The sequence below is a fragment of the Petromyzon marinus genome, chromosome 55, assembly GCF_048934315.1.
Source record: "Petromyzon marinus isolate PM22_M1 ecotype Great Lakes invasive population chromosome 55, UKy_Petmar_22M1.pri1.0, whole genome shotgun sequence".
In the NCBI taxonomy this organism is placed as follows: Eukaryota; Metazoa; Chordata; class Hyperoartia; order Petromyzontiformes; family Petromyzontidae; genus Petromyzon; species Petromyzon marinus.
Window position 1 is genome coordinate 14,299,207 of NC_133721.1, and position 24,089 is coordinate 14,323,295.

The 24,089-nt window shown below is 46.7% G+C and overlaps 1 protein-coding gene across 4 annotated transcripts in view; it reads right to left on the reverse strand.

Annotated features, from left to right (window-relative positions):
* The window catches only part of LOC116954472 (melanotransferrin-like), a 46,861-nt gene that overhangs the window by 10,432 nt on the left and 12,340 nt on the right, over positions 1–24,089 (reverse strand). For 2 of the 4 annotated variants that reach the window (XM_076052411.1, XM_032975012.2), the window contains 3 exons: positions 19,749–19,900; positions 18,124–18,220; positions 7,898–8,092 (listed from right to left, as the gene is read on the reverse strand). In XM_076052411.1, coding sequence (XP_075908526.1) covers positions 7,898–8,092; positions 18,124–18,220; positions 19,749–19,900 — 444 coding nt within the window. Of the gene's footprint in view, positions 1–7,897; positions 8,093–18,123; positions 18,221–19,748; positions 19,901–20,117; positions 22,928–24,089 lie in introns of those variants that run through there. The other 2 variants (XM_076052412.1, XR_012929663.1) reach the window with 2 other exon arrangements.

Sequence of the window (24,089 nt, forward strand, 5' to 3'; positions counted from 1 at the left end):
TTTGTAGAGTGTCTTGTCTAACTGATCTAGTTCTGTGCGTATAAGTCTGATTTTTTCTGAGATAAGAGCTAAGCTAGTTTTGAAAAGAATTCGTTTCGCATTAGAAGAAGTTACAGCAGAAGAGGTCAGTGTAAATGCGATTGGTATTACCCCAGAGTCGCGGCATCTCTTCAGGAAGGTGAGAGACTCGATCAGCTGAGCTTTCTTATCCCGGAGTTTGTTGAAGGATCTTAAAGTTATGTGAAAACCCTCCCCGTAGAGGCGATTAAATTTTGATTTAAAGCTTTCGTGACTGCAGTAATTCATATTCTTAGTTTTTTCGGTAAAGTCACGTTGAAGAGTAACAACAAAATAATATAATATATATAAAACAATAAAAATTCTCACGACGTTTCGACCATAACTCAAACGGTCATCTTCAGGTGTGTTGGTTTGCATAAATTTATTTTTAAACGGCGCATTTATTTATTTATAAAAAACGTTAGCGTCACGCGCAGCGATTTGGCAGTTTGCCCAGGACTAGTCCATCTATATTTTGAAAAGAGGAGGGGGGAGACGAAATTTTTTTATAATGTATGCTGTCTGAAAGCCACTGTAAGCGTGAACAATCAATTAAGAACTGAAATGGTTTATCAAATCTTTCCAATGATTGCTAAGATAGAATCCATCTTCTCGGTTGAAATTGTCTCTGTGCTTGTATATGTGGATAGCCTCATGAACGAATCTCTCATGGAAGCCAGATGGCTTACAATGAACCTCTGTCTTGGAAAAGTCAATGGCATGTGAGCCTACTGAATTAGAACAATGATCTGCTACGGCCGAGGTGTTGGTCCTACCGTGTTTAAGGTCTGCTTTGTGTTCACGAATGCGGTCCGAGACATGGCGTTTGGTTTCTCCAATGTAACTACTACCACAGAGGCAACTTAGTTTGTATACAGAGTCTTGATGAGAGAATTCTTCTGTGATGGATGGTGGTGGGAATCCGGTTTCAGATAAGCATCCGTATGGGTAGCTTTCCTGTAGACAGAGTGGCTCATTGAACCATCAGGTCTCTTTTTAATTAGGACATCCAAAAAAGGTATCTTGCCATCTATGTATCATAGAGCCCAATGCATATCCGACCAGGAACACATAAGCAGTGAACTCAAGCACGTACACCAAGCTCTTAGGGCTAATGGTTACTCCGACTATACAATCCGCAAAGCTATCACTCAAACCATGAAGAAGAACCCTCTTGAGGAGCCTTTCAAAACCATCACTTTACCCTACATTGCTGGGATCACAAAAAAGATCTCCAAAATCTTGAATAAACACAAGATCCAGGTCCGTTTCAACACATTACATAAAATCCGTGATCTGGTTCCGTCTGTAAAAGATGTGATTCCGGACATACAATACCCTGGTGTCTACAAACTAAGTTGCCTCTGTGGTAGCAGTTACATTGGAGAAACCAAACGCCATGTCTCGGACCGCATTCGTGAACACAAAGCACACCTTAAACACGGTAGGACCAACACCTCGGCCGTAGCAGATCATTGTTCTAATTCAGTAGGCTCACATGCCATTGACTTTTCCAAGACAGAGGTTCTTTGTAAGCCATCTGGCTTCCATGAGAGATTCGTTCATGAGGCTATCCACATATACAAGCACAGAGACAATTCCAACCGAGAAGATGGATTCTATCTTAGCAATCATTGGAAAGATTTGATAAACCATTTCAGTTCTTAATTGATTGTTCACGCTTACAGTGGCTTTCAGACAGCATACATTATAAAAAATTTCGTCTCCCCCCTCCTCTTTTCAAAATATAGATGGACTAGTCCTGGGCAAACTGCCAAATCGCTGCGCGTGACGCTAACGTTTTTTTATAAATAAATAAATGCGCCGTTTAAAAATACATTTATGCAAACCAACACACCTGAAGATGACCGTTTGAGTTATGGTCGAAACGTCGTGAGAATTTTTATTGTTTTATATATATTATATTATTTTGTTGTTACTCTTCAACGTGACTTTACCGAAAAAACTAAGAATATGAATTACTGCAGTCACGAAAGCTTTAAATCAAAATTTAATCGCCTCTACGGGGAGGGTTTTCACATAACTTTAAGATCCTTCAACAAACTCCGGGATAAGAAAGCTCAGCTGATCGAGTCTCTCACCTTCCTGAAGAGATGCCGCGACTCTGGGGTAATACCAATCGCATTTACACTGACCTCTTCTGCTGTAACTTCTTCTAATGCGAAACGAATTCTTTTCAAAACTAGCTTAGCTCTTATCTCAGAAAAAATCAGACTTATACGCACAGAACTAGATCAGTTAGACAAGACACTCTACAAATCACACTTATCATTGACGGCAATAATGTCCACATCGGATTGGGAACATGTAGACAATATGACTGCCTCTTCAGCTGCTACTATGTCGACCAAATGTAAGGAAAACCTGATTTCCAAATTTAACCTCCTCTTCAACAAAAGACCGGACCCACACACCAAAAAGTTAGACGTTAATAAAGTCGTAATTAATCGCAGTAACAGTTCTATTTCCGATGGTCTGAAATCCGTTTTAGCTAAAGGTCTAAACTTTGCAGTCACACCAAAACACATACCAGTTAATGATATAATTGCCCAAGTAGACATTGCTCTCAGGGGCCTGGGTCACATCGCTGCAGACGTAGCAAGATCTGAAATCGCTGCAACCCTCAAAAACGCTAAGATGCCAGCTAGCAACCTCAGCAAAGATGAGCGTTTTGAATTATATAAATTAAAAAAGAGGAATGATATTGTAGTCCTCTCAGCTGACAAAGGCAATGCTACTGTCATCATGGATAAAATAGAATACAACAACAAAATTAAAGAATTACTCGACGATGGTAGTTATACAAAAATAAAAAGAGATCCCACCAACAGCCTCGTCACACAAACCAACAAAATAATTTCTGATTCAACCGCATTAATTGATCAATCTAAACAGTTTTCGTTGAAACCTTCTGCTGCCAGGCCACCAAGATTATACGGCTTACCAAAAATACATAAAGTTGATACACCTCTTCGTCCCATAGTCTCTACTATCAGCTCCCCCACCTACAAACTAGCTCGTTTTTTGTCTGAAATCCTGCGTCCTTTCACTGGAAAGACCACCTCTGCGGTACAAAATTCTACTCACCTGGTATCGACAATCAAGGGTATTTCCCTGTCCCCAGACGACCTGCTTGTCAGTTTTGATGTAGTTTCCTTATTCACCAAGGTTCCTGTACCTGACACCATTGCAATCATTGAAGACTTGGTTCATCAAGGACTAAACACTGAGGTACCCCCCCTGGTGAGACACTGTTTAACCAATACATACTTCACTTGGAATGGAACTTTCTACAAACAAACTTTGGGCACCCCAATGGGCTCCCCTCTTTCTCCAGTTATAGCTAACATTTTCATGGAGAAATTTGAGACTGACGCCATCCAGACTGCCACTCTGCGCCCAACCTTATGGAAGAGGTACGTGGATGACACTTTTGTCATCTGGCCACATGGCCGGCCTGCTCTAGACAAATTCTTCGACCACATCAATTCCATACACCCAGCCATCAGATTTACCATGGAAGTCGAAATAGATGGCAAGATACCTTTTTTGGATGTCCTAATTAAAAAGAGACCTGATGGTTCAATGAGCCACTCTGTCTACAGGAAAGCTACCCATACGGATGCTTATCTGAAACCGGATTCCCACCACCATCCATCACAGAAGAATTCTCTCATCAAGACTCTGTATCATAGAGCCCAATGCATATCCGACCAGGAACACATAAGCAGTGAACTCAAGCACGTACACCAAGCTCTTAGGGCTAATGGTTACTCCGACTATACAATCCGCAAAGCTATCACTCAAACCATGAAGAAGAACCCTCTTGAGGAGCCTTTCAAAACCATCACTTTACCCTACATTGCTGGGATCACAAAAAAGATCTCCAAAATCTTGAATAAACACAAGATCCAGGTCCGTTTCAACACATTACATAAAATCCGTGATCTGGTTCCGTCTGTAAAAGATGTGATTCCGGACATACAATACCCTGGTGTCTACAAACTAAGTTGCCTCTGTGGTAGTAGTTACATTGGAGAAACCAAACGCCATGTCTTGGACCGCATTCGTGAACACAAAGCAGACCTTAAACACGGTAGGACCAACACCTCGGCCGTAGCAGATCATTGTTCTAATTCAGTAGGCTCACATGCCATTGACTTTTCCAAGACAGAGGTTCTTTGTAAGCCATCTGGCTTCCATGAGAGATTCGTTCATGAGGCTATCCACATATACAAGCACAGAGACAATTTCAACCAAGAAGATGGATTCTATCTTAGCAATCATTGGAAAGATTTGATAAACCATTTCAGTTCTTAATTGATTGTTCACGCTTACAGTGGCTTTCAGACAGCATACATTATAAAAAATTTCGTCTCCCCCCTCCTCTTTTCAAAATATAGATGGACTAGTCCTGGGCAAACTGCCAAATCGCTGCGCGTGACGCTAACGTTTTTTTATAAATAAATAAATGCGCCGTTTAAAAATAAATTTATGCAAACCAACACACCTGAAGATGACCGTTTGAGTTATGGTCGAAACGTCGTGAGAATTTTTATTGTTTTATATATGTTATATTATTTTGTTGTTTCTCTTCAACGTGACTTTACCGAAAAAACTAAGAATATGAATTACTGCAGTCACGAAAGCTTTAAATCAAAATAGTTTCCATGTTCAGAGGCGTGGGAAACCCCAATCGAGTGGGAAAGGCAGCCTGCACGGGCACAATTGTCCAAGCTCTGTTGTTCTATATTGGGGTGTTTGGTCCACCCCTGTCATATCTTGCCACGGTGGCGACATGTTAACTTCCTCGCCTGGTATGCAGGAGGTCATGGGTTCAATCCCAACCCTGACACCTGTTGTATATTTGGAGTTTGCGTGTCTCTTTCTCTCTGTGGTGATGTAGTTTTTTTCCCGTGTTCTCCGATTTTTCATTCCACATTTAAAAACATGCTTTTGGAGTATTTGGCTGCTATAAATTTCCCCACGATGATAAACCACTTGGTTGAGCTATCATTTGTCGCCAGGTCGCTTCTTTAAAAAAGAGCCATATAGCTCAGTGGGTCTAACCTGGTAAACAACATTGTTTAGTTTTAGTTTATAGATTATATTTGTTTATTCAGGAAAGCCATTCTCAAAACCCGTTTTCAGGATGGCCCTACCGAGTTTTTTCAGTAGAGGGCGATGTTGCTACTTTGGTTGTGATTCGAATTGAGTACGGTCATTTGCAGGTCGTTCTTCAGCATTGGGACGTTTAGTCAGCGTCAGTTGCATTGCTTTCTAATTTTTGACCTACAGTGAGGGAAAAAAGTATTTGATCCCCTGATGATTTTGTACGTTTGCCCACTGACAAAGAAATTATCAGTCTATAATTTTAATGGTAGGTTTATTTGAACAGTGAGAGACAGAATAACAACAAAATCCAGAAAAACGCATGTCAAAAATGTTATAAATTGATTTCCATTTTAATGAGGGAAATAAGTATTTGACCCCCTCTCAATCAGAACGATTTCTGGCTCCCAGGTGTCTTTCATACAGGTAACGAGCTGAGATTAGGAGCGCACTCTTAAAGGGAGTGCTCCTAATCTCAGCTCGTTACCTGTATAAAAGACACCTGTCCACAGAAGCAATCAATCAATCAGATTCCAAACTCTCTACCATGGCCAAGACCAAAGAGCTCTCCAAGGATGTCAGGGACAATATTGTAGACCTACACAAGGCTAGAATGGGCTACAAGACCATTGCCAAGCAGCTTGGTGAGAAGGTGACAACAGTTGGTGCAATTATTCGCAAATGGAAGAAACACAAAAGAACTGTCAATCTCCCTCGGCCTGGGGCTCCATGCAAGATCTCACCTCGTGGAGTTGCAATGATCATGAGAACGGTGAGGAATCAGCCCAGAACTACACGGGAGGGTCTTATCAATGATCTCAAGGCAGCTGGGACCATAGCCACCAAGAAAACAATTGGTAACACACTACGCCGTGAAGGACTGAAATCCTGCAGCGCCCGCAAGGTCCCCCTGCTCAAGAAAGCACATATACATGCGCGTCTGAAGTTTGCCAATTAACATCTGAATGATTCAGAGGACAACTGGGTGAAAGTGTTGTGGTCAGATGAGACCAAAATGGAGCTCTTTGGCATCAACTCAACTCGCCATGTTTGGAGGAGGAGGAATGCTGCCTATGACCCCAAGAAGACCATCCCCACCGTCAAACATGGAGGTGGAAACATTATGCTTTGGGGGTGTTTTTCTGCTAACTTCAGCCTCGAAACCTTAATGACATGGAGAAGATCTGCAAAGAGGAGTGGAACAAAATCCCTCCTGCAATGTGTGCAAACCTGTTGGCCAACTACAAGAAACGTCTGACCTCTGTGATTGCCAACAAGGGTTTTGCCACCAAGTACTAAGTCATGTTTTGCAGAGGGGTCAAATACTTATTTCCCTCATTAAAATGCAAATCAATTTATAACATGTTTGACATGCGTTTTTGTGGATTTTTTTGGTTGTTCGTCTGTCTCTCACTGTTCAAATAAACCTACCATTAAAATTATAGACTGATCATTTCTTTGTAAGTGAGCAAACGTACAAAATCAGCAGGGGATAAAATACTTTTTTCCTTCACGGTATAGGAGGAAACCAGACAACACGGAGGAAACCCGTGCGGAACAGGGGGAGGACATGATAATAGGTTTTTCCCCTATTTTCTGGCAACAAAACAGGTGATAAGATATATATTCTTGGTTCTTACCGAAAGAACCAAGAATATGAATCCCTGCAGTCACGAAAGCTTTAAATCAAAATGTAGGTGTTAAGATGTTAAAACACCAAACTGAAACCTTTTACAAGGAATCATGTCTGCATTAACCACAATGCTTGTGGTCAGAATGCAAACAAAAAAACACTGATAATATGTGGCATTGTCTTTGAAACTGATTGGTCCACACTGGAGTCAGCTTTCTTTTGAGCCTCGTCTCAAACGATGTTAGACCAGAGAATGCCAAAAGGCCTCTGACATGATTCCTTGTAAAAGGTTTCAGTTTGGTGTTTTACCATCTTAACACCTGTTTTGTTTTGATTTAAAGCTTTCGTGACTGCAGGGATTCATATTCTTGGTTGTTTCGGTAAAGTTACGTAGAAAAAAGGGGAAACCCCCATTATCATATTTTGGTACTGGCAAAGGAGGTCTCATAATGTAAAGGGGGAGGACATACAAACTCTAAAGACAAAGACCCCCCGTATAGTCTGAAGAGACTGTTGGGGCAAGTGCTGTTAGCGAGCAGCACCCATGAAGGCCGGCACGGCACATGAGGGAGTGTGAGAACAGTACCCCAAATCCAGCCGCCTTTGTCTCCCTAGTGGCGATGTTTCCACAGGTACTCATTTGAAACTGAGTCGACCTAAGGGAGGGCCTGGACCAATTTCGATAATTGTCACTGGTGTTGGCCGTTAGCATTAATGGAACTCAGTCGCCAGGTTCATAGCGCAGCGTCCTAACCGCTGCACCACCACTCCCCATGGATACAAAGACAAAGATCCCCCGTTTAGCCTTAACAGACTGTTAGGGCAAGTGCTGTTAGCGAGCACCTATGAAGGGCGGAGTGGTACACGAGAGGGTGGGTGGCCAGCACCACGCCCAACCGCCTTTGTCTCCCCACACGTACACATATCCGTACACATAGACACATATACACACACGTACACACTCACACTGAAGATCAGGGGGAAAAAATCCAAACCACACTCAGATGCACCGGCGCCCGAGTCGGGGAATCTAACCCATCGACCGCTATGCAGCCGAGGCAAACCTCTCACCCTTGGGGATGTCGCAGCCCTCCCCCTTGACCTCGCCGCTCTGCCGCAGCCTTCCCACGGGGATGACCCACCCGGCGGTGCGGCCGAGCCCCGTGTGGCACGAGCGCGTCCCCCGCAGCGTGCCGAACGTCAAGCTCGCCGGCGCCGCCTTGTGCACCACAGCCACGGCATGGTAGGTGGGGTAGACGATGTCCGCTACTCCACGTGGGGGACAGGGGTCATCGGAGGGTGGGGGGGAGGGGCAGCAGTAGCGGGGAAGGGGGTCACAGAGGCGGCGTGTAGAGGCTTCCTTTACAAACACACGAGGAGGAGTATTTTTTTTTAATTTTTGAGTGAGGCTTTCTCTGGTGGCGATATGTTAACTACCTTGCCTGGTATACAGGAGGTCATGGGTTCGAAAAGGACCCTGATTCCTGTATATGTGGAGTTTACGTGTCTCTCTTTCTCCTCGTGGTCGCGTCAATTTTGTCTCTGGGTCCTCCGGTTTTTCCCTCCACATTTAGAATCAACATCACCCGTTTTAGAATATTTGGCTGCTATAAATTTCCAAATAAGCCACTTCGTTGAGCCTACATAGCTCAGTGGGCCTTACCTGGAAAAATAAAAAAATAGTTTATCGTTGTTTTTCTCGTATTGCTCTCACAGTGGGGCACAAGCAAATAAACCGTTGACAATTTGCGCCTCCCCTATAATAAGTCTCCTATTGTGCAGCAAACCGTACGACATAACAAGAAGACAGGCACAGATAATGACAACAACAATGCCCGGACACGTTCGTCAATAACACTGCGGGCAGTGGCCCTTCTATGCGCTATAAGGGCCAGCACCACGCCCGGCCACTTTTGTCTCCCCAGTGCCGGCGTGCATATGCACACTGTGCCAGGTGTTGTACGTGCGGTGCGAGTGCGGCGCTGTCCAGCAGGGCGCAGACAATGCTTGCGTTGAAGGAACCACAGCGTGGGGACACGCGGTAGTGATTTGGCAGGTGTGAAATGACATCTGGTTTCAACATCGAGCGTGTCTATAGCGGACGGTCAAACCAATATTTGAAACGTCAGAGCTGGAATTCAGCCACATTAATCCTTTCCCGTTGCGATGATGTGCGTGTACGTCAAACGAAGCGAAAATAAAAAAATAAAAAAATAACTATCGGTACACCGAGGCTCCCACAAGGCCATGCGGGAAGGCTTATGGCACAGTTTTGCGCCAGCTATCGTGGAGTGTGGTCGGGTCGCTACAGTTCTCTGCGGTGAGTACAATGTCTTTAAACACAACGGTGCTGCACCTCTCTCAATAAAATTAATGCTAACTGCTTGAGCGTTCCAAGATTCAGCGGTGAACGGGACACCCACCCTGCAGCTTGCAGACGTCTCGGAAGGAGACAGAGTTAATAAGTGCATAACCAAATTTAATTTTATGAGGGTTTTTTTTAAATTTACTTTCACTAGTTACCGGGCTGAGACCACCAATCCACTACGCTCGAGAAACCGGTTTAATCTCGGTGGCTTCCTGGCTCAGAAGGGATTTTCCAGGTTAAATATTTTAATGCGATAAAACAACCCTCAACATATTTTTTTCTTCCAGCTAATGCTTCTGACGTCTGCACCACCCGGTCACTTCCACTGAATTTCTTCCTAAAGTTTTCACTCATTGTTTTACAACAATCTTGGTTAATCGATGTCGGCCCTTGAACACGTTTGTTGTGAATGCAGGGCTCTTCGCGGTGTTGGTCAAAAGTGGCCCTCAGCGCTGCCATCTCTACCAGCCCCTTTCACTGGAGAGGTTGAGAGCCCCAGCAGAGGGCCGGTTGTTCTCACCAAGACCGCGGTCTCACACTGTGGCGGTCGCTCGGCACAATTTGTCAGGGCAAACGTTTGGCGTAAAACAACCTGCCCACCGGAGGTTGTGGGGGACAAAGTTCATCACATTTTTTTCACAAACTTTGCCAATCATCAAGTTTGGAATTAGGGCCCTAAATATTGAGCGAGTGACAGCACAAGTTCATGCTGTGTAAACTGCATCAACCGGAGAGGCGGAGACTTGTTGTTGAACATTAGCTCAAGGTATCGTATTCAGATGGTCTTGAGTCTGTAACTGTTGGGGGCTGGGAGACGGGTTTCAGGTTTCCTTAACCGAGGACCTGGATTAAACTCCAAGAGCAGTGGCAAGCATGAATTCAGTCAGGATTTTATATACTGCATTCATCATCGTCTCGGTCGAGTGGACGACGGAGTTTTAACCAAGACCTTTTTTCATTGGTCAGATCGCATAAATAAAAAGTGTGACGTAAGCCACTCGATGCTGCCAAGTAATAAAAGTATCACTCGAATTAAACGTCCCAATGTATTCCTGCTTCAGCAGCAGCGGCGTTCTTGTTGGAGGACAATCTCACAACATTTAAATTTCCAAGACGTTTCGCTCGCAGTTATACCTACGGCATTATCAGCGTAAGTGGCCAGAATTGTGCAAATGACCTCCAGTCTTGGGCCTTTAATAGCGGAGTGTGAGGTAATCAACGTGTACCCACTACAGAGTAGGGAGTGGCAGAGAGCGACAATCTTCACTCATCGCGCGCGGAGTCAGCGAAGGACCGTTGTGCCAAACGTGTGACCCTACTCGCGGTAGCGTTCGCACGAACTGCTCTTCTACGTATGTAGAACTTCGTTCGCCCCGTACGTAGCCAACCGCGCTAATTGGAGGTGCGGGGTAAGAACAACGGCAACTCTTGCTGCCCTACCGATGTCTCGAGTGATTTGTTTGATCCGCGAATCACGGGGTGGCGACGTTCCTTTGAGTGTCGCGGTCCGCTTAGAACGTCGACGGCCCAACTGAAGTTGTAGAATTTCCTGCGCGAGTTTTTTCGCGTCAAGACGGCGCGACGCATCCGCAGTGGCAGAGCGGTCTCGCTCGAACTGAGCTCTCGCTCGCTCGGAGACCGGTCAAAGATGCAGCGGTGACATTTCTGACGAAGTCGAACCATCAGCAGTGATACTTAGAGGTTAATGTACTTGCATAATTCGTGTTCTTTCATCTGACATTAACTTATGTTAGCGATGGTAATATAAATGTTTATATACTCATGTGGTAAAAAATTATAGTCGTAGTTAATTAGTTGTACTAGATGATTGTTATATGTAAAATCATATTAAATATGTAAATATCAGGAACACATTTACGTGGTGTTACTGGTTAGCCACAGTGTATTAGTTATACAAAGTCTTATATAACGTTACAGTACTGATGTTAAGTTTAAATTAATGTAAATACATCTTCTTTGGTTCTTTCGGTAAAGTCACGTAGAATGAGAATAAAATAATAAATTGATAAAATAAAATAACACAATAATATTCTCACGACGTTTCGGCCACAACACAAGCGGCCTTCATCAGGTGAAGGGAGCGAGACTGTCTGGTAGGACAGCGCTGGAGTGAGAGAGCCACGTTCAGATCACGGCTTTTAAGCTGTGTGAGAGGAACAAAGAGCCTTGACGAAGGAATTAGCATAAAATTTAGCATTGAAAAGGCTGAATGATTAGCTTGTGACTGGTCACAGAAATAGCTATGTTAAAAGTTAAAGCATACACATCCGCAGAGGCACCCATTGTTCAAAGGAATTAGCATAGAATTTAGCATTGAAATAGCTAAATTAAGGCATTCGCTTGTAACTGCTACAGAAATAGTTACGTTGAAGTCAGAGCATACACATTCACCGAGGCACTTAGTACAAATCAAAACAGGAGAATTTAGCATTGAAATAACTAGGCGAATTTAGCATTGAAATAACTGGATGATTTGCTAGTGACTGGTCACAGAAATGACTACAAATCTGAGCTATTCACAGTACTATATAGTGAACCAATAAAAACTAAAATATAAATTACCTTCATGTTATCAATAAACTCTATATTCTCCAATCAGCTAAGCTACCAACCATAAGTCGTTATATATCACAATGCTATATGGCGAAAAAATGGGTGGATTCTTACCCTCAAATTTCCGTACCACGGATAGCTACGGGCCCCGTTCAGACGGACGAGTTCGTCCATGGTCGGAACAGAGGAGGGGGAGAGAGACAGCTGCGAAGCCCTAGTATACTCCATGTTGTAAACCATACCATTAACCGTGGTGTGAGAGGTATTAAGAGGCAATGCTGGCGAAAGAGCTGCGGTCTGAAGGTCATCGTAAAATTACAATTAATTAAGAACAGAAATGATTTAACACATCTTTCCAGTGGTTACTGAGACTGAATCCATCTTCTCGGTTGAAATTGTCTCTGTGCTTGTATATGTGAATGGCCTCATGAACGAATCTCTCATGGTAGCCAGTTGGTTTGCAAAGAACCTCCGTCTTGGAGAAGTCAATGTCATGTGAGCCCACTGAATTGTAACAGTGATCTGCCACGGCAGAGGAGTTCGTCTTACCGTGTTTCAAGTCTGCTTTATGTTCGCGGATGCGATCCGAGATATGTCTTTTGGTTTCTCCAATGTAGCTACTACCACAGAGGCACTTTAGTTTGTAAACGCCCGGGTACTGTATGTCTGGAAGAGCATCTTTTACAGATGGAACTAAATCACGGATTTTGTGTACTGTGTTGAATCGGACCTGGATCTTGTGTTTATTCAGGATTTTGGAGATCTTTTTAGTGACCCCTGCAATGTAGGGTAAGGTGATGGTTTTGAGTGGCTCCACAAGAGGATCCTTCTTCATGACTGGAGTGATGGCTTTGCGGATTGTGTAGTCGGAGTAGCCATTAGCCCTGACAGCCTGGTGTACGTGTTTGAGTTCACTGGTAATGTGTTCCTGGTCGGAAATGCATTGGGCTCTATGGTATAGAGTCTTGATGAGGCAGTTCTTCTGGGATGGATGGTGGTGGGAATCCGGTTTCAAGTAAGCATCTGTATGGGTAGCTTTCCTGTAGACAGAGTGGCTCATTGAACCATCATGTCTCCTTTTAATTAAGACATCCAGAAAGGGTAGTTTGCCATCTTTTTCGACCTCCATGGTAAATCTGATGGCTGGGTGTATGGAATTGATGTGGTCGCGGAATTGGTCTAGAGCAGGCTGGCCATGTGGCCAGATGACAAAGGTGTCATCAACGTACCTCTTCCATAAGGTCGGGCGTAGAGTGGCAGTCTGGATGGCGTCAGTTTCAAATTTTTCCATGAATACGTTGGCTACAACCGGAGATAGGGGGGAGCCCATTGGGGTGCCCTCAGTTTGTTTGTAGAAAGTTCCATTCCAGGTGAAGTATGTGTTGGTTAAGCAATGTCTCACCAGGGGGGGTACATCAGTATGCAGTCCTTGATGAACCAGGTCTTCAATGATAGCGATGGTGTCAGGTACCGGGACTTTGGTGAACAAGGACACCACATCAAAACTGACAAGCAGGTCGTTTGGGGACAGGGAAATGTCTTTGATTGTCGATACCAGGTGAGTAGAATTTAGTACCGCAGAGGTGGTTTTTCCAGTGAAAGGTCGCAGTATATCAGCCAGAAAACGTGCCAGTTTGTAGGTGGGGGAGCTGATAGTAGAGACGATGGGACGAAGGGGTGTATCACCTAGCAACATCAGCAAAGACGAACGTTTTGAATTATCTCAATTAAAAAAGAGGGATGATATTGTCGTTCTCTCAGCCGACAAAGGCAATGCCACTGTCATCATGGACAAAACAGAATATAACAACAAAATTCAAGAACTACTCAACGATGGCAGCTATACAAAAATAAAAAGAGATCCCACCAACAGCCTGGTCACCAAAACGAACAAAATTATCTCTGATTCAACAGCATTAATTGATGAGAACAAACAGTTCTTGTTGAAACCCTCTGCTGCCAGACCACCAAGATTATATGGCCTTCCAAAGATACACAAAGAAGATACACCCCTTCGTCCCATCGTCTCTACTATCAGCTCCCCCACCTACAAACTGGCACGTTTTCTGGCTGATATACTGCGACCTTTCACTGGAAAAACCACCTCTGCGGTACTAAATTCTACTCACCTGGTATCGACAATCAAAGACATTTCCCTGTCCCCAAACGACCTGCTTGTCAGTTTTGATGTGGTGTCCTTGTTCACCAAAGTCCCGGTACCTGACACCATCGCTATCATTGAAGACCTGGTTCATCAAGGACTGCATACTGATGTACCCCCCCTGGTGAGACATTGCTTAACCAACACATACTTCACCTGGAATGGAACTTTCTACAAACAAACTGAGGGCACCCCAATGGGCTCCCCCCTATCTCCGGTTGTAGCCAACGTATTCATGGAAAAATTTGAAACTGACGCCATCCAGACTGCCACTCTACGCCCGACCTTATGGAAGAGGTACGTTGATGACACCTTTGTCATCTGGCCACATGGCCAGCCTGCTCTAGACCAATTCCGCGACCACATCAATTCCATACACCCAGCCATCAGATTTACCATGGAGGTCGAAAAAGATGGCAAACTACCCTTTCTGGATGTCTTAATTAAAAGGAGACATGATGGTTCAATGAGCCACTCTGTCTACAGGAAAGCTACCCATACAGATGCTTACTTGAAACCGGATTCCCACCACCATCCATCCCAGAAGAACTGCCTCATCAAGACTCTATACCATAGAGCCCAATGCATTTCCGACCAGGAACACATTACCAGTGAACTCAAACACGTACACCAGGCTGTCAGGGCTAATGGCTACTCCGACTACACAATCCGCAAAGCCATCACTCCAGTCATGAAGAAGGATCCTCTTGTGGAGCCACTCAAAACCATCACCTTACCCTACATTGCAGGGGTCACTAAAAAGATCTCCAAAATCCTGAATAAACACAAGATCCAGGTCCGATTCAACACAGTACACAAAATCCGTGATTTAGTTCCATCTGTAAAAGATGCTCTTCCAGACATACAGTACCCGGGCGTTTACAAACTAAAGTGCCTCTGTGGTAGTAGCTACATTGGAGAAACCAAAAGACATATCTCGGATCGCATCCGCGAACATAAAGCAGACTTGAAACACGGTAAGACGAACTCCTCTGCCGTGGCAGATCACTGTTACAATTCAGTGGGCTCACATGACATTGACTTCTCCAAGACGGAGGTTCTTTGCAAACCAACTGGCTACCATGAGAGATTCGTTCATGAGGCCATTCACATATACAAGCACAGAGACAATTTCAACCGAGAAGATGGATTCAGGCTCAGTAACCACTGGAAAGATGTGTTAAATCATTTCTGTTCTTAATTAATTGTAATTTTACGATGACCTTCAGACCGCAGCTCTTTCGCCAGCATTGCCTCTTAATACCTCTCACACCACGGTTAATGGTATGGTTTACAACATGGAGTATACTAGGGCTTCGCAGCTGTCTCTCTCCCCCTCCTCTGTTCCGACCATGGACGAACTCGTCCGTCTGAACGGGGCCCGTAGCTATCCGTGGTACGGAAATTTGAGGGTAAGAATCCACCCATTTTTTCGCCATATAGCATTGTGATATATAACGACTTATGGTTGGTAGCTTAGCTGATTGGAGAATATAGAGTTTATTGATAACATGAAGGTAATTTATATTTTAGTTTTTATTGGTTCACTATATAGTACTGTGAATAGCTCAGATTTGTAGTCATTTCTGTGACCAGTCACTAGCAAATCATCCAGTTATTTCAATGCTAAATTCGCCTAGTTATTTCAATGCTAAATTCTCCTGTTTTGATTTGTACTAAGTGCCTCGGTGAATGTGTATGCTCTGACTTCAACGTAACTATTTCTGTAGCAGTTACAAGCGAATGCCTTAATTTAGCTATTTCAATGCTAAATTCTATGCTAATTCCTTTTAACAATGGGTGCCTCTGCGGATGTGTATGCTTTAACTTTTAACATAGCTATTTCTGTGACCAGTCACAAGCTAATCATTCAGCCTTTTCAATGCTAAATTTTATGCTAATTCCTTCGTCAAGGCTCTTTGTTCCTCTCACACAGCTTAAAAGCCGTGATCTGAACGTGGCTCTCTCACTCCAGCGCTGTCCTACCAGACAGTCTCGCTCCCTTCACCTGATGAAGGCCGCTTGTGTTGTGGCCGAAACGTCGTGAGAATATTATTGTGTTATTTTATTTTATCAATTTATTATTTTATTCTCATTCTACGTGACTTTACCGAAAGAACCAAAGAAGATGAATCATTGCAGTCACGAAAACTTTAAATCGAAATTTAATGTAAATACACTTTTGATTAAGGTTGTCACGTAATAATTTATGATGCGTTTCGAATCTGTACTCAGCCTACAGCTGTCAGCTCGGTTGAAATTATGTTTAAGCCTGCGTGTTAAATGTACCATTGAGTCAAGTCTGTGCGTGTCATGCACGTATGAATGCAACATTTCTTTCGCACCGTACATAGCCAACCATGCTGGTTAGAGGCGCGGAGGTCACGTGATCCTTTTGACACAACCGAGCGGCAGCGCGTTCGCCGCTCGTTGCGGAGGTTCCACGGTTCGTTTTCAGCGGCTGCCCCGGTTAACCCTATGAGCGTATTTACCATAAAACTATTATACGTAGCCATTTGCTTCACCAGAGTGGACGTTAAAGATCCCATGACGTGCCTCGCGAGAGTTTGCCGTTGTATGCTGGTGTCATGGCTCATTGGGATTACACAGAAAACATGCGCCCCCACCCCCTTCCTGAAAGAAAATACTTGAGAGCTTCACGGCTGATCGGATTTCTCGAGTATGAATAAAGATTCTGATTCTAAAGAGTCGTGTGACACGCTGAGGCTGTATACTGGGTAAACAAGGAGGATCATGAACGAACAATAAATCTATCGGTCTAGTCGGCAGTCAAACATTGAGTCACACACGCGCTTTGTAATCGTTGATGTGAGGGGCTGGCAATTTCTCCCCCCAATGTTATTAGCTCAGACAAATCGTGAACTCATTAACTCTGTTACTTACACAAAGAGAGTGGTCCATTCGCGTTCATGATGTCCCTCGGTGCACTGCAGTCTCTATCAGCGCGACGAGATCATATCAGTCTCCATTTAGACCCTCTGGTTTCGTCTCGTCACTCAGTCGCACTCACGACTGGTCAGTAGACGTTGATGGTGGGGGAGCGGTAGTGCAGTGGTTAGCGCCACTGCCCTACAAACCCGGCGACCCGACTTCGACCAATATCAGTAACGAGTACATTAACTGGTCCTGGACGGCTGTGTGTGAACATTAGCACTGGGGAGACAAAGACGGCCAGAGTGTGGTGCTCGTCTACCAACCCGCCTCAATGCGCCATGCCGGCCTTCATAGGCGCTACTCGCTAACGCCACTTGCCCTGCCAGCCCGTCAATGCTATCCGGGGTGGGGATCTTTGTCTTTGTGGTCATTAACGTTATGCGTGTGCTGTGTGCGTGGCAATCAACACCCAGACAGACAACTCCTTGCAACCGAGATGGTTCCATAGAGGGATTGTTCAGGTGAAATATTGTTTTGACTTACACACCTGCATAGGGGGGCTTACACACCTGTATAGGGGGCTTACACAGCTGTATAGGGGGTCTTACACACCTGTATAGGGGGCTTACACACCTGCATATGGAGGCTTACACACCTGTATAGGGGGCTTACATACCTGTATAGGGGGCTTACACACCTGTATAGGGGGGCTTACACACCTGTATAGGGGGGCTTACACACCTGTATAGGGGGCTTACACACCTGTATAGGGGGGCTTATACACCTGTATAGGGGGATTACACATCTGTATAGGGGGCTTACATACCTGTATAGGAGGTCTTATACACCTGTATAGGGGGCTTACGCACCTGTATAAGGGGGCTTACACACCAGTATAGGGGGGCTTACCCACCTGTATAAGGGTCTTACACACCTGTATAGGGGGGCTTACACACCTGTATAGGGGGCTTACACACCTGTATAGGAGGTCTTATACACCTGTATAGGGGGCTTACCCACCTGTATAGGGGGCTTACACACCTGTATAGGGGGGCTTACATACCTGTATAGGGGGGCTTACACACCTGTATAGGGGGCTTACACACCTGTATATGGGGCTTACGCACCTGTATAGGGGGGCTTACGCACCTGTATAGGGGGCTTACGCACCTATATAGGGGGGCTTACACACCTGTATAGGGGGCTTACACACCTGTATAGGGGGCTTACATACCTGTATAGGGGGCTTACACACCTGTATAGGGGGGCTTACACATCTGTATAGGGGGGCTTACACACCTGTATAGGCCTCGGCAGCCGCCACCTGCAAGCCGTGGTATTTCCCCGCGCTGAACACCTCCCCAGAGTCCAGGGTCACCGCGTCGGCGAATCCGTCCTTTCCGAGGGAGGGTGGCCGGTCGGTTGCGTAAAGAAAGAAAACGACATGAGGGTGTTTTTGAGTGGGACGTTTCCTCCGGGTTTGCAGTGGTAATCGGTGCCAACGGAGGTGGAAACTTCACTCCGCGTAGTGGCTTTGTGCAGTTGTCTGCAGCGATGTGGGGGGCTGGGGAATACGGGAAGATGACACTCGGGAGGAGACTCGGGAGGAAGGAATGCAAGGGAAGGGGAGACACACACGGGATGAGACACAAGGAGACACACAAGGGATGAGACACAAGATGAGACACACAGTGGATGAGACACAAGGAGACACACAGGGGAAGAGACACAAGGAGACACACAGGGGATGAGACACAAGATGAGACACAAGGAGACACACAGGAGATGAGACACACAGGCGATGAGGCACAAGATGAGACACAAGATGAGACACAAGGAGACACACAGGGGATGAGACACACAGGGGATGAGACACAAGATGAGACACACAGTGGATGAGACACAAGATGAAACACAAGGAGACACACAGGTGATGAGACACAAGGAGACACACAGGGGATGAGACACAAGATGAGACACAAGGAGACGCACAGGGGAAGAGACATAAGGAGACACACAGGGGATGAGACACAAGATGAGACACAAGAAGACACACAAGGGATGAGACACAAGATGAGACACAAGGAGACGCACAGGGGATGAGACACAAGATGAGACACAAGGAGACACACAGGGGATGAGACACAAGATGAGACACAAGGAGACACACAGTGGATGAGACACAAAGATGAGACACAAGGAGACACACAGGAGATGAGACACACAGGGGATGAGACATAAGGAGACACAAGGAGACACACAGGGAATGAGACACAAGATGAGACACACAGTGGATGAGACACAAGATGAGACACAAGATGAGACACACAGTGGATGAGACACAAGATGAGACACAAGGAGACACACAGGAGATGATGCACAAGGAGACACGGAGAGAGGGGACACAAGCAGACACACAGGGGATGAGGCACAAGATGAGACACACAAAGGATGAGACCCAAGGAGACACACAAGGGATGAGACACAAGATGAGACACACAGTGGATGAGACACAAGATGAGACACAAGGAGACACACAGGCGATGAGACACAAGGAGACGCACAGGGGATGAGACACAAGGAGACACGGAGAGAGGGGACACAAGGAGACACACAGGGGATGAGACACAAGGAGAGACACAAGGGATGAGACACAAGATGAGACACAAGGAGACACACAGGGGATGAGACACAAGGAGACACGGAGAGAGGGGACACAAGGAGACACACAGGGGATGAGACACAAGGAGACACACAAGGGATGAGACACAAGATGAGACACAAGGAGACACACAAGGGATGAGACACAAGGAGACACGGAGAGAGGGGACACAAGGAGACACACAGGGGATGAGACACAAGGAGACGCACAGGGGATGAGACACAAGGAGACACGGAGAGAGGGGACACGTGCCAGCCCTTGCCTCTATCTTCTGCATGCACTCCTTGCGGTCGGCTGCGCGCACGCACAGCAGCGGCGGCGATATGCCCGCCGTGCTCAGCGCAGTCTTCATGATGGTGCATTTGCTCTCCTCGCCCGTGGATATTGTGCACCAGCGGAGAGACGTGTGGACGCCTGCACACGCAGACGAGGATACAAACACAGACTAAGACACAGACACACGGGGACAAGATGGGGAGACGCAGGCGTGGGTGGTGGTGGTACCGACACCGATGTTGACCGCGAGTAAAAAACAAAATTTCTCAATGTTGAGTTCACTTTGATCGGTGTTAAATCTACAAACGTTCAGGAATGAAAAACAAAATAGAAGTCTCCTTCGCATATTTCTTACGCTTCGTCATCACCAACATCCGCACTGTCCCCAGGAAGTGCACAGTCTGGATTTAATGCGAGGAGTTTGCTGGTCCAGAGTTTTGCTCATCTTGAAACAATACGGGTTGTGTAATAAATACTGTGTGGAGAGATGGTGAGTGTGTGAGGTGAGTGTGTGTGAGGTGATGAGTGTGTGAGATGGGTGTGTGAGGTGAGTGTGTGAGGTGAGTGTGTGAGGTGAGTGTGTGTGAGGTGAGTGTGTGAGGTGAGTGTGTGTGAGGTGAGTGTGTGAGGTGAGTGTGTGTGAGGTGATGAGTGTGTGAGATGAGTGTGTGAGGTGAGTGTGTGAGGTGAGGGTGAGTGTGTGAGGTGAGTGTGTGTGAGGTGAGTGTGCGAGGTGAGTGTGTGTGAGGTGAGTGTGTGAGGTGAGTGTGTGTGAGGTGAGTGTGTGAGGTGAGTGTGTGAGGTGAGTGAGTGTGTGAGGTGTGTGTGAGGTGAGTGTTTGTGAGGTGAGTGAGTGTGTGAGGTTAGTGTGTGAGGGTGAGTGTGTGAGGTGAGTGTGTGTGAAGTGATGAGTGTGTGAGGTGAGTGTGTGAGGTGAGGGTGAGTGTGTGAGGTGAGTGTGTGTGAGGTGAGTGTGTGAGGTGAGTGTGTGTGAGGTGATGAGTGTGTGAGATGAGTGTGTGAGGTGAGGGTGAGTGTGTGAGGTGAGTGTGTGTGAGGTGAGTGTGTGTGAGGTGAGTGTGTGAGGTGAGTGTGTGTGAGGTGAGTGTGTGAGGTGAGTGTGTGTGAGATGAGTGTGTGTGAGGTGAGTGTGTGAGGTGTGTGTGAGGTGAGTGTGTGAGGTGAGTGTGTGAGGTGAGTGAGTGTGTGAGGTGAGTGTGTGTGAGGTGAGTGTTTGTGAGGTGAGTGAGTGTGTGAGGTGAGTGTGTGAGGGTGAGTGTGTGAGGTGAGTGTGTGTGAGGTGATGAGTGTGTGAGATGAGTGTGTGAGGTGAGTGTGTGAGGTGAGGGTGAGTGTGTGAGGTGAGTGTGTGTGAGGTGAGTGTGTGAGGTGAGTGTGTGTGAGGTGATGAGTGTGTGAGATGAGTGTGTGAGGTGAGGGTGAGTGTGTGAGGTGAGTGTGTGTGAGGTGAGTGTTTGTGAGGTGAGTGTGTGAGGTGAGTGTTTGTGAGGTGAGTGTTTGTGAGGTGAGTGTGTGAGGTGAGTGTGTGAGGTGAGTGTGTGTGAGGTGAATGTGTGTGAGGTGAGTGTTTGTGAGGTGAGTGTGTGAGGTGAGTGTGTGAGGTGAGTGTGTGCGAGGTGAGTGTGTGAGGTGAGTGTGTAAAGTGAGTGTGTGTGAGGTGAGTGTGTGTGAGGTGAGTGTGTGAGGTGAGTGTGTGTGAGGTGAGTGTGTGTGAGGTGAGTGTATGAGATGAGTGTGTGTGAGGTGAGTGTGTGAGGTGAGTGTGTGTGAGGTGAGTGTGTGTGAGGTGAGTGTGTGTGAGGTGAGTGTGTGTGAGGTGAGTGTGTGTGAGGTGAGTGTGTGTGAGGTGAGTGTGTGAGGTGAGTGTGTGTGAGATGAGTGTGTGAGGTGAGTGTGTGTGAGGTGAGTGTGTGAGGGTGAGTGTGTGAGGTGAGTGTGTGAGGTGAGTGTGTGTGAGGTGAGTGTGTGAGGTGAGTGTGTGAGGTGAGTGTGTGTGAGGTGAGTGTGTGAGGTGAGTGTGTGTGAGGTGAGTGTGTGAGATGAGTGTGTGTGAGGTGAGTGTGTGAGGTGAGTGTGTGAGGTGAGTGTGTGTGAGGTGAGTGTGTGAGGTGAGTTTGTGTGAGGTGAGTGTGTGAGGTGAGTGTGTGAGGTGAGTGTGTGAGGTGAGTGTGTGTGAGGTGTGTGAGGTGAGTGTGCGTGAGGTGAGTGTGTGAGGTGAGTGTGTGAGGTGAGTGTGTGAGGTGAGTGTGTGTGAGGTGAGTGTGTGAGGTGAGTGTGTGAGGTGAGTGTGTGTGAGGTGAGTGTGTGAGGTGAGTGTGTGAGGTGAGTGTGTGAGGTGAGTGTGTGTGAGGTGAGTGTGTGAGGTGAGTGTGTGAGGTGAGTGTTTGTGAGGTGAATGTGTGAGGTGAGTGTGTGTGAGGTGAATGTGTGTGAGGTGAGTGTGTGCGGTGAGTGTTTGTGAGGTGAGTGTTTGTGAGGTGAGTGTGTGAGATGAGTGTGTGAGGTGAGTGTTTGTGAGGTGAGTGTGTGCGGTGAGTGTTTGTGAGGTGAGTGTTTGTGAGGTGAGTGTGTGAGGTGAGTGTGTGAGGTGAGTGTGTGTGAGGTGAATGTGTGTGAGGTGAGTGTTTGTGAGGTGAGTGTGTGAGGTGAGTGTGTGAGGTGAGTGTTTGTGAGGTGAGTGTGTGTGAGGTGAGTGTGTGAGGTGAGTGTTTGTGAGGTGAGTGTGTGAGGTGAGTGTTTGTGAGGTGAGTGTTTGTGAGGTGAGTGTGTGCGGTGAGTGTTTGTGAGGTGAGTGTTTGTGAGGTGAGTGTGTGAGGTGAGTGTTTGTGAGGTGAGTGTGTGTGAGGTGAGTGTGTGAGGTGAGTGTGTGAGGTGAGTGTGTGTGTGAGAGTGAGTGTGTGAGGGTGCGGGGTGAGCGTGCGGGGTGAGTGAGTGAGGTGAGTGTGTGAGGTGAGTGTGTGTGAGGTGAGTGTGTGTGAGGTGAGTGAGTGAGGTGAGTGTTTGCGAGGTGAGTGAGTGTGTGAGGTGAGTGTGTGTGAGGGTGAGTGTGTGAGGTGAGTGTGTGAGGTGAGTGTTATGGGGTGGATGGTGAGTCGATGCCCAGCCGTGACCACAACTCACACGGCGACAATTCCCCCCCTTCATTGCGTGCGGTTGCCTCAGGGCAACTTGGCGCAAAGACAGCGAGACAGCGCGTGAGTGTGTGTGAGCGTGTGTGTGTGTGAGAGAGAGTGTGTGTGAGAGTGTGTGTGTGTGAGGGTGGGAGTGTGTGTGTGTGTGTGAGGGGGGGAGAGTGTGTGTGTGAGGGGGGGAGAGTGTGTGTGTGTGTGAGGGGGGGAGAGTGTGTGAGAGTGTGTGTGTGAGAGTGTGTGTGTGAGTGTGTGTGTGAGGGGGAGTGTGTGTGTGTGTGAGATAGTGTGTGAGAGTGTGTGAGGGGGGGAGAGTGTGTGAGAGTGTGTGTGTGTGACTGTGTGTGTGAGCGTGTGTGAGAGTGTGTGTGAGGGGGAGAGTGTGTGAGTATGTGTGAGGGTGTGTGTGTGAGGGGGGGGGGGAGTGTGTGTGAGAGTGTGTGAGAGTGTGTGTGTGAGTGGGAGAGTGTGTGAGAGTGTGTGTGAGTGTGTGTGTGAGTGTGTGTGTGTGAGTGTGTGTGAGAGTGTGTGTGAGGGTGTGTGTGTGAGGGGGGGAGAGTGTGTGTGAGAGTGTGTGTGAGAGTGTGTGTGTGAGTGTGTGTGTGAGAGTGTGTGAGAGTGTGTGTGTGAGGGGGGGAGTGAGTGAGAGTGTGTGTGTGTGAGAGTGTGTGTGTGTGAGAGTGTGTGTGTGTGAGGGGGGGAGTGTGTGAGAGAGTGTGTGTGTGTGAGAGTGTGTGAGAGAGTGTGTGTGAGGGGGGGAGAGTGTGTGTGTGAGAGAGTGTGTGTGAGTGTGTGTGTGAGAGTGTGTGAGAGTGTGTGTGTGAGGGGGGGAGTGCGTGAGAGTGTGTGTGTGAGTGAGTGTGTGTGTATGTGTGTGAGGCAAAACAACCCCCTACCTCCTCGCGGTGCCGGACGGGCAACTCTGTCGTGGACAGTGCTGTGGGGGGAGATCCAATTCCGATTGGCTCCTCCCCTCATGGCGTCTGTGACCACCACAGGGGCTAAACGGGGGCTCTGGACGGGTGCGAGGGGCTGGTAACCTCTCCACCTTCAATAAATTACCACTCAACCACGACTGAAATATGTAACTAATAAGCTTGTGCCGGAGGCCCCGGGGGGACAGGCATCTATGATGTCTCCTGGCCAAACCCCAATTGGCGGAGCCAGGAGATTGAATC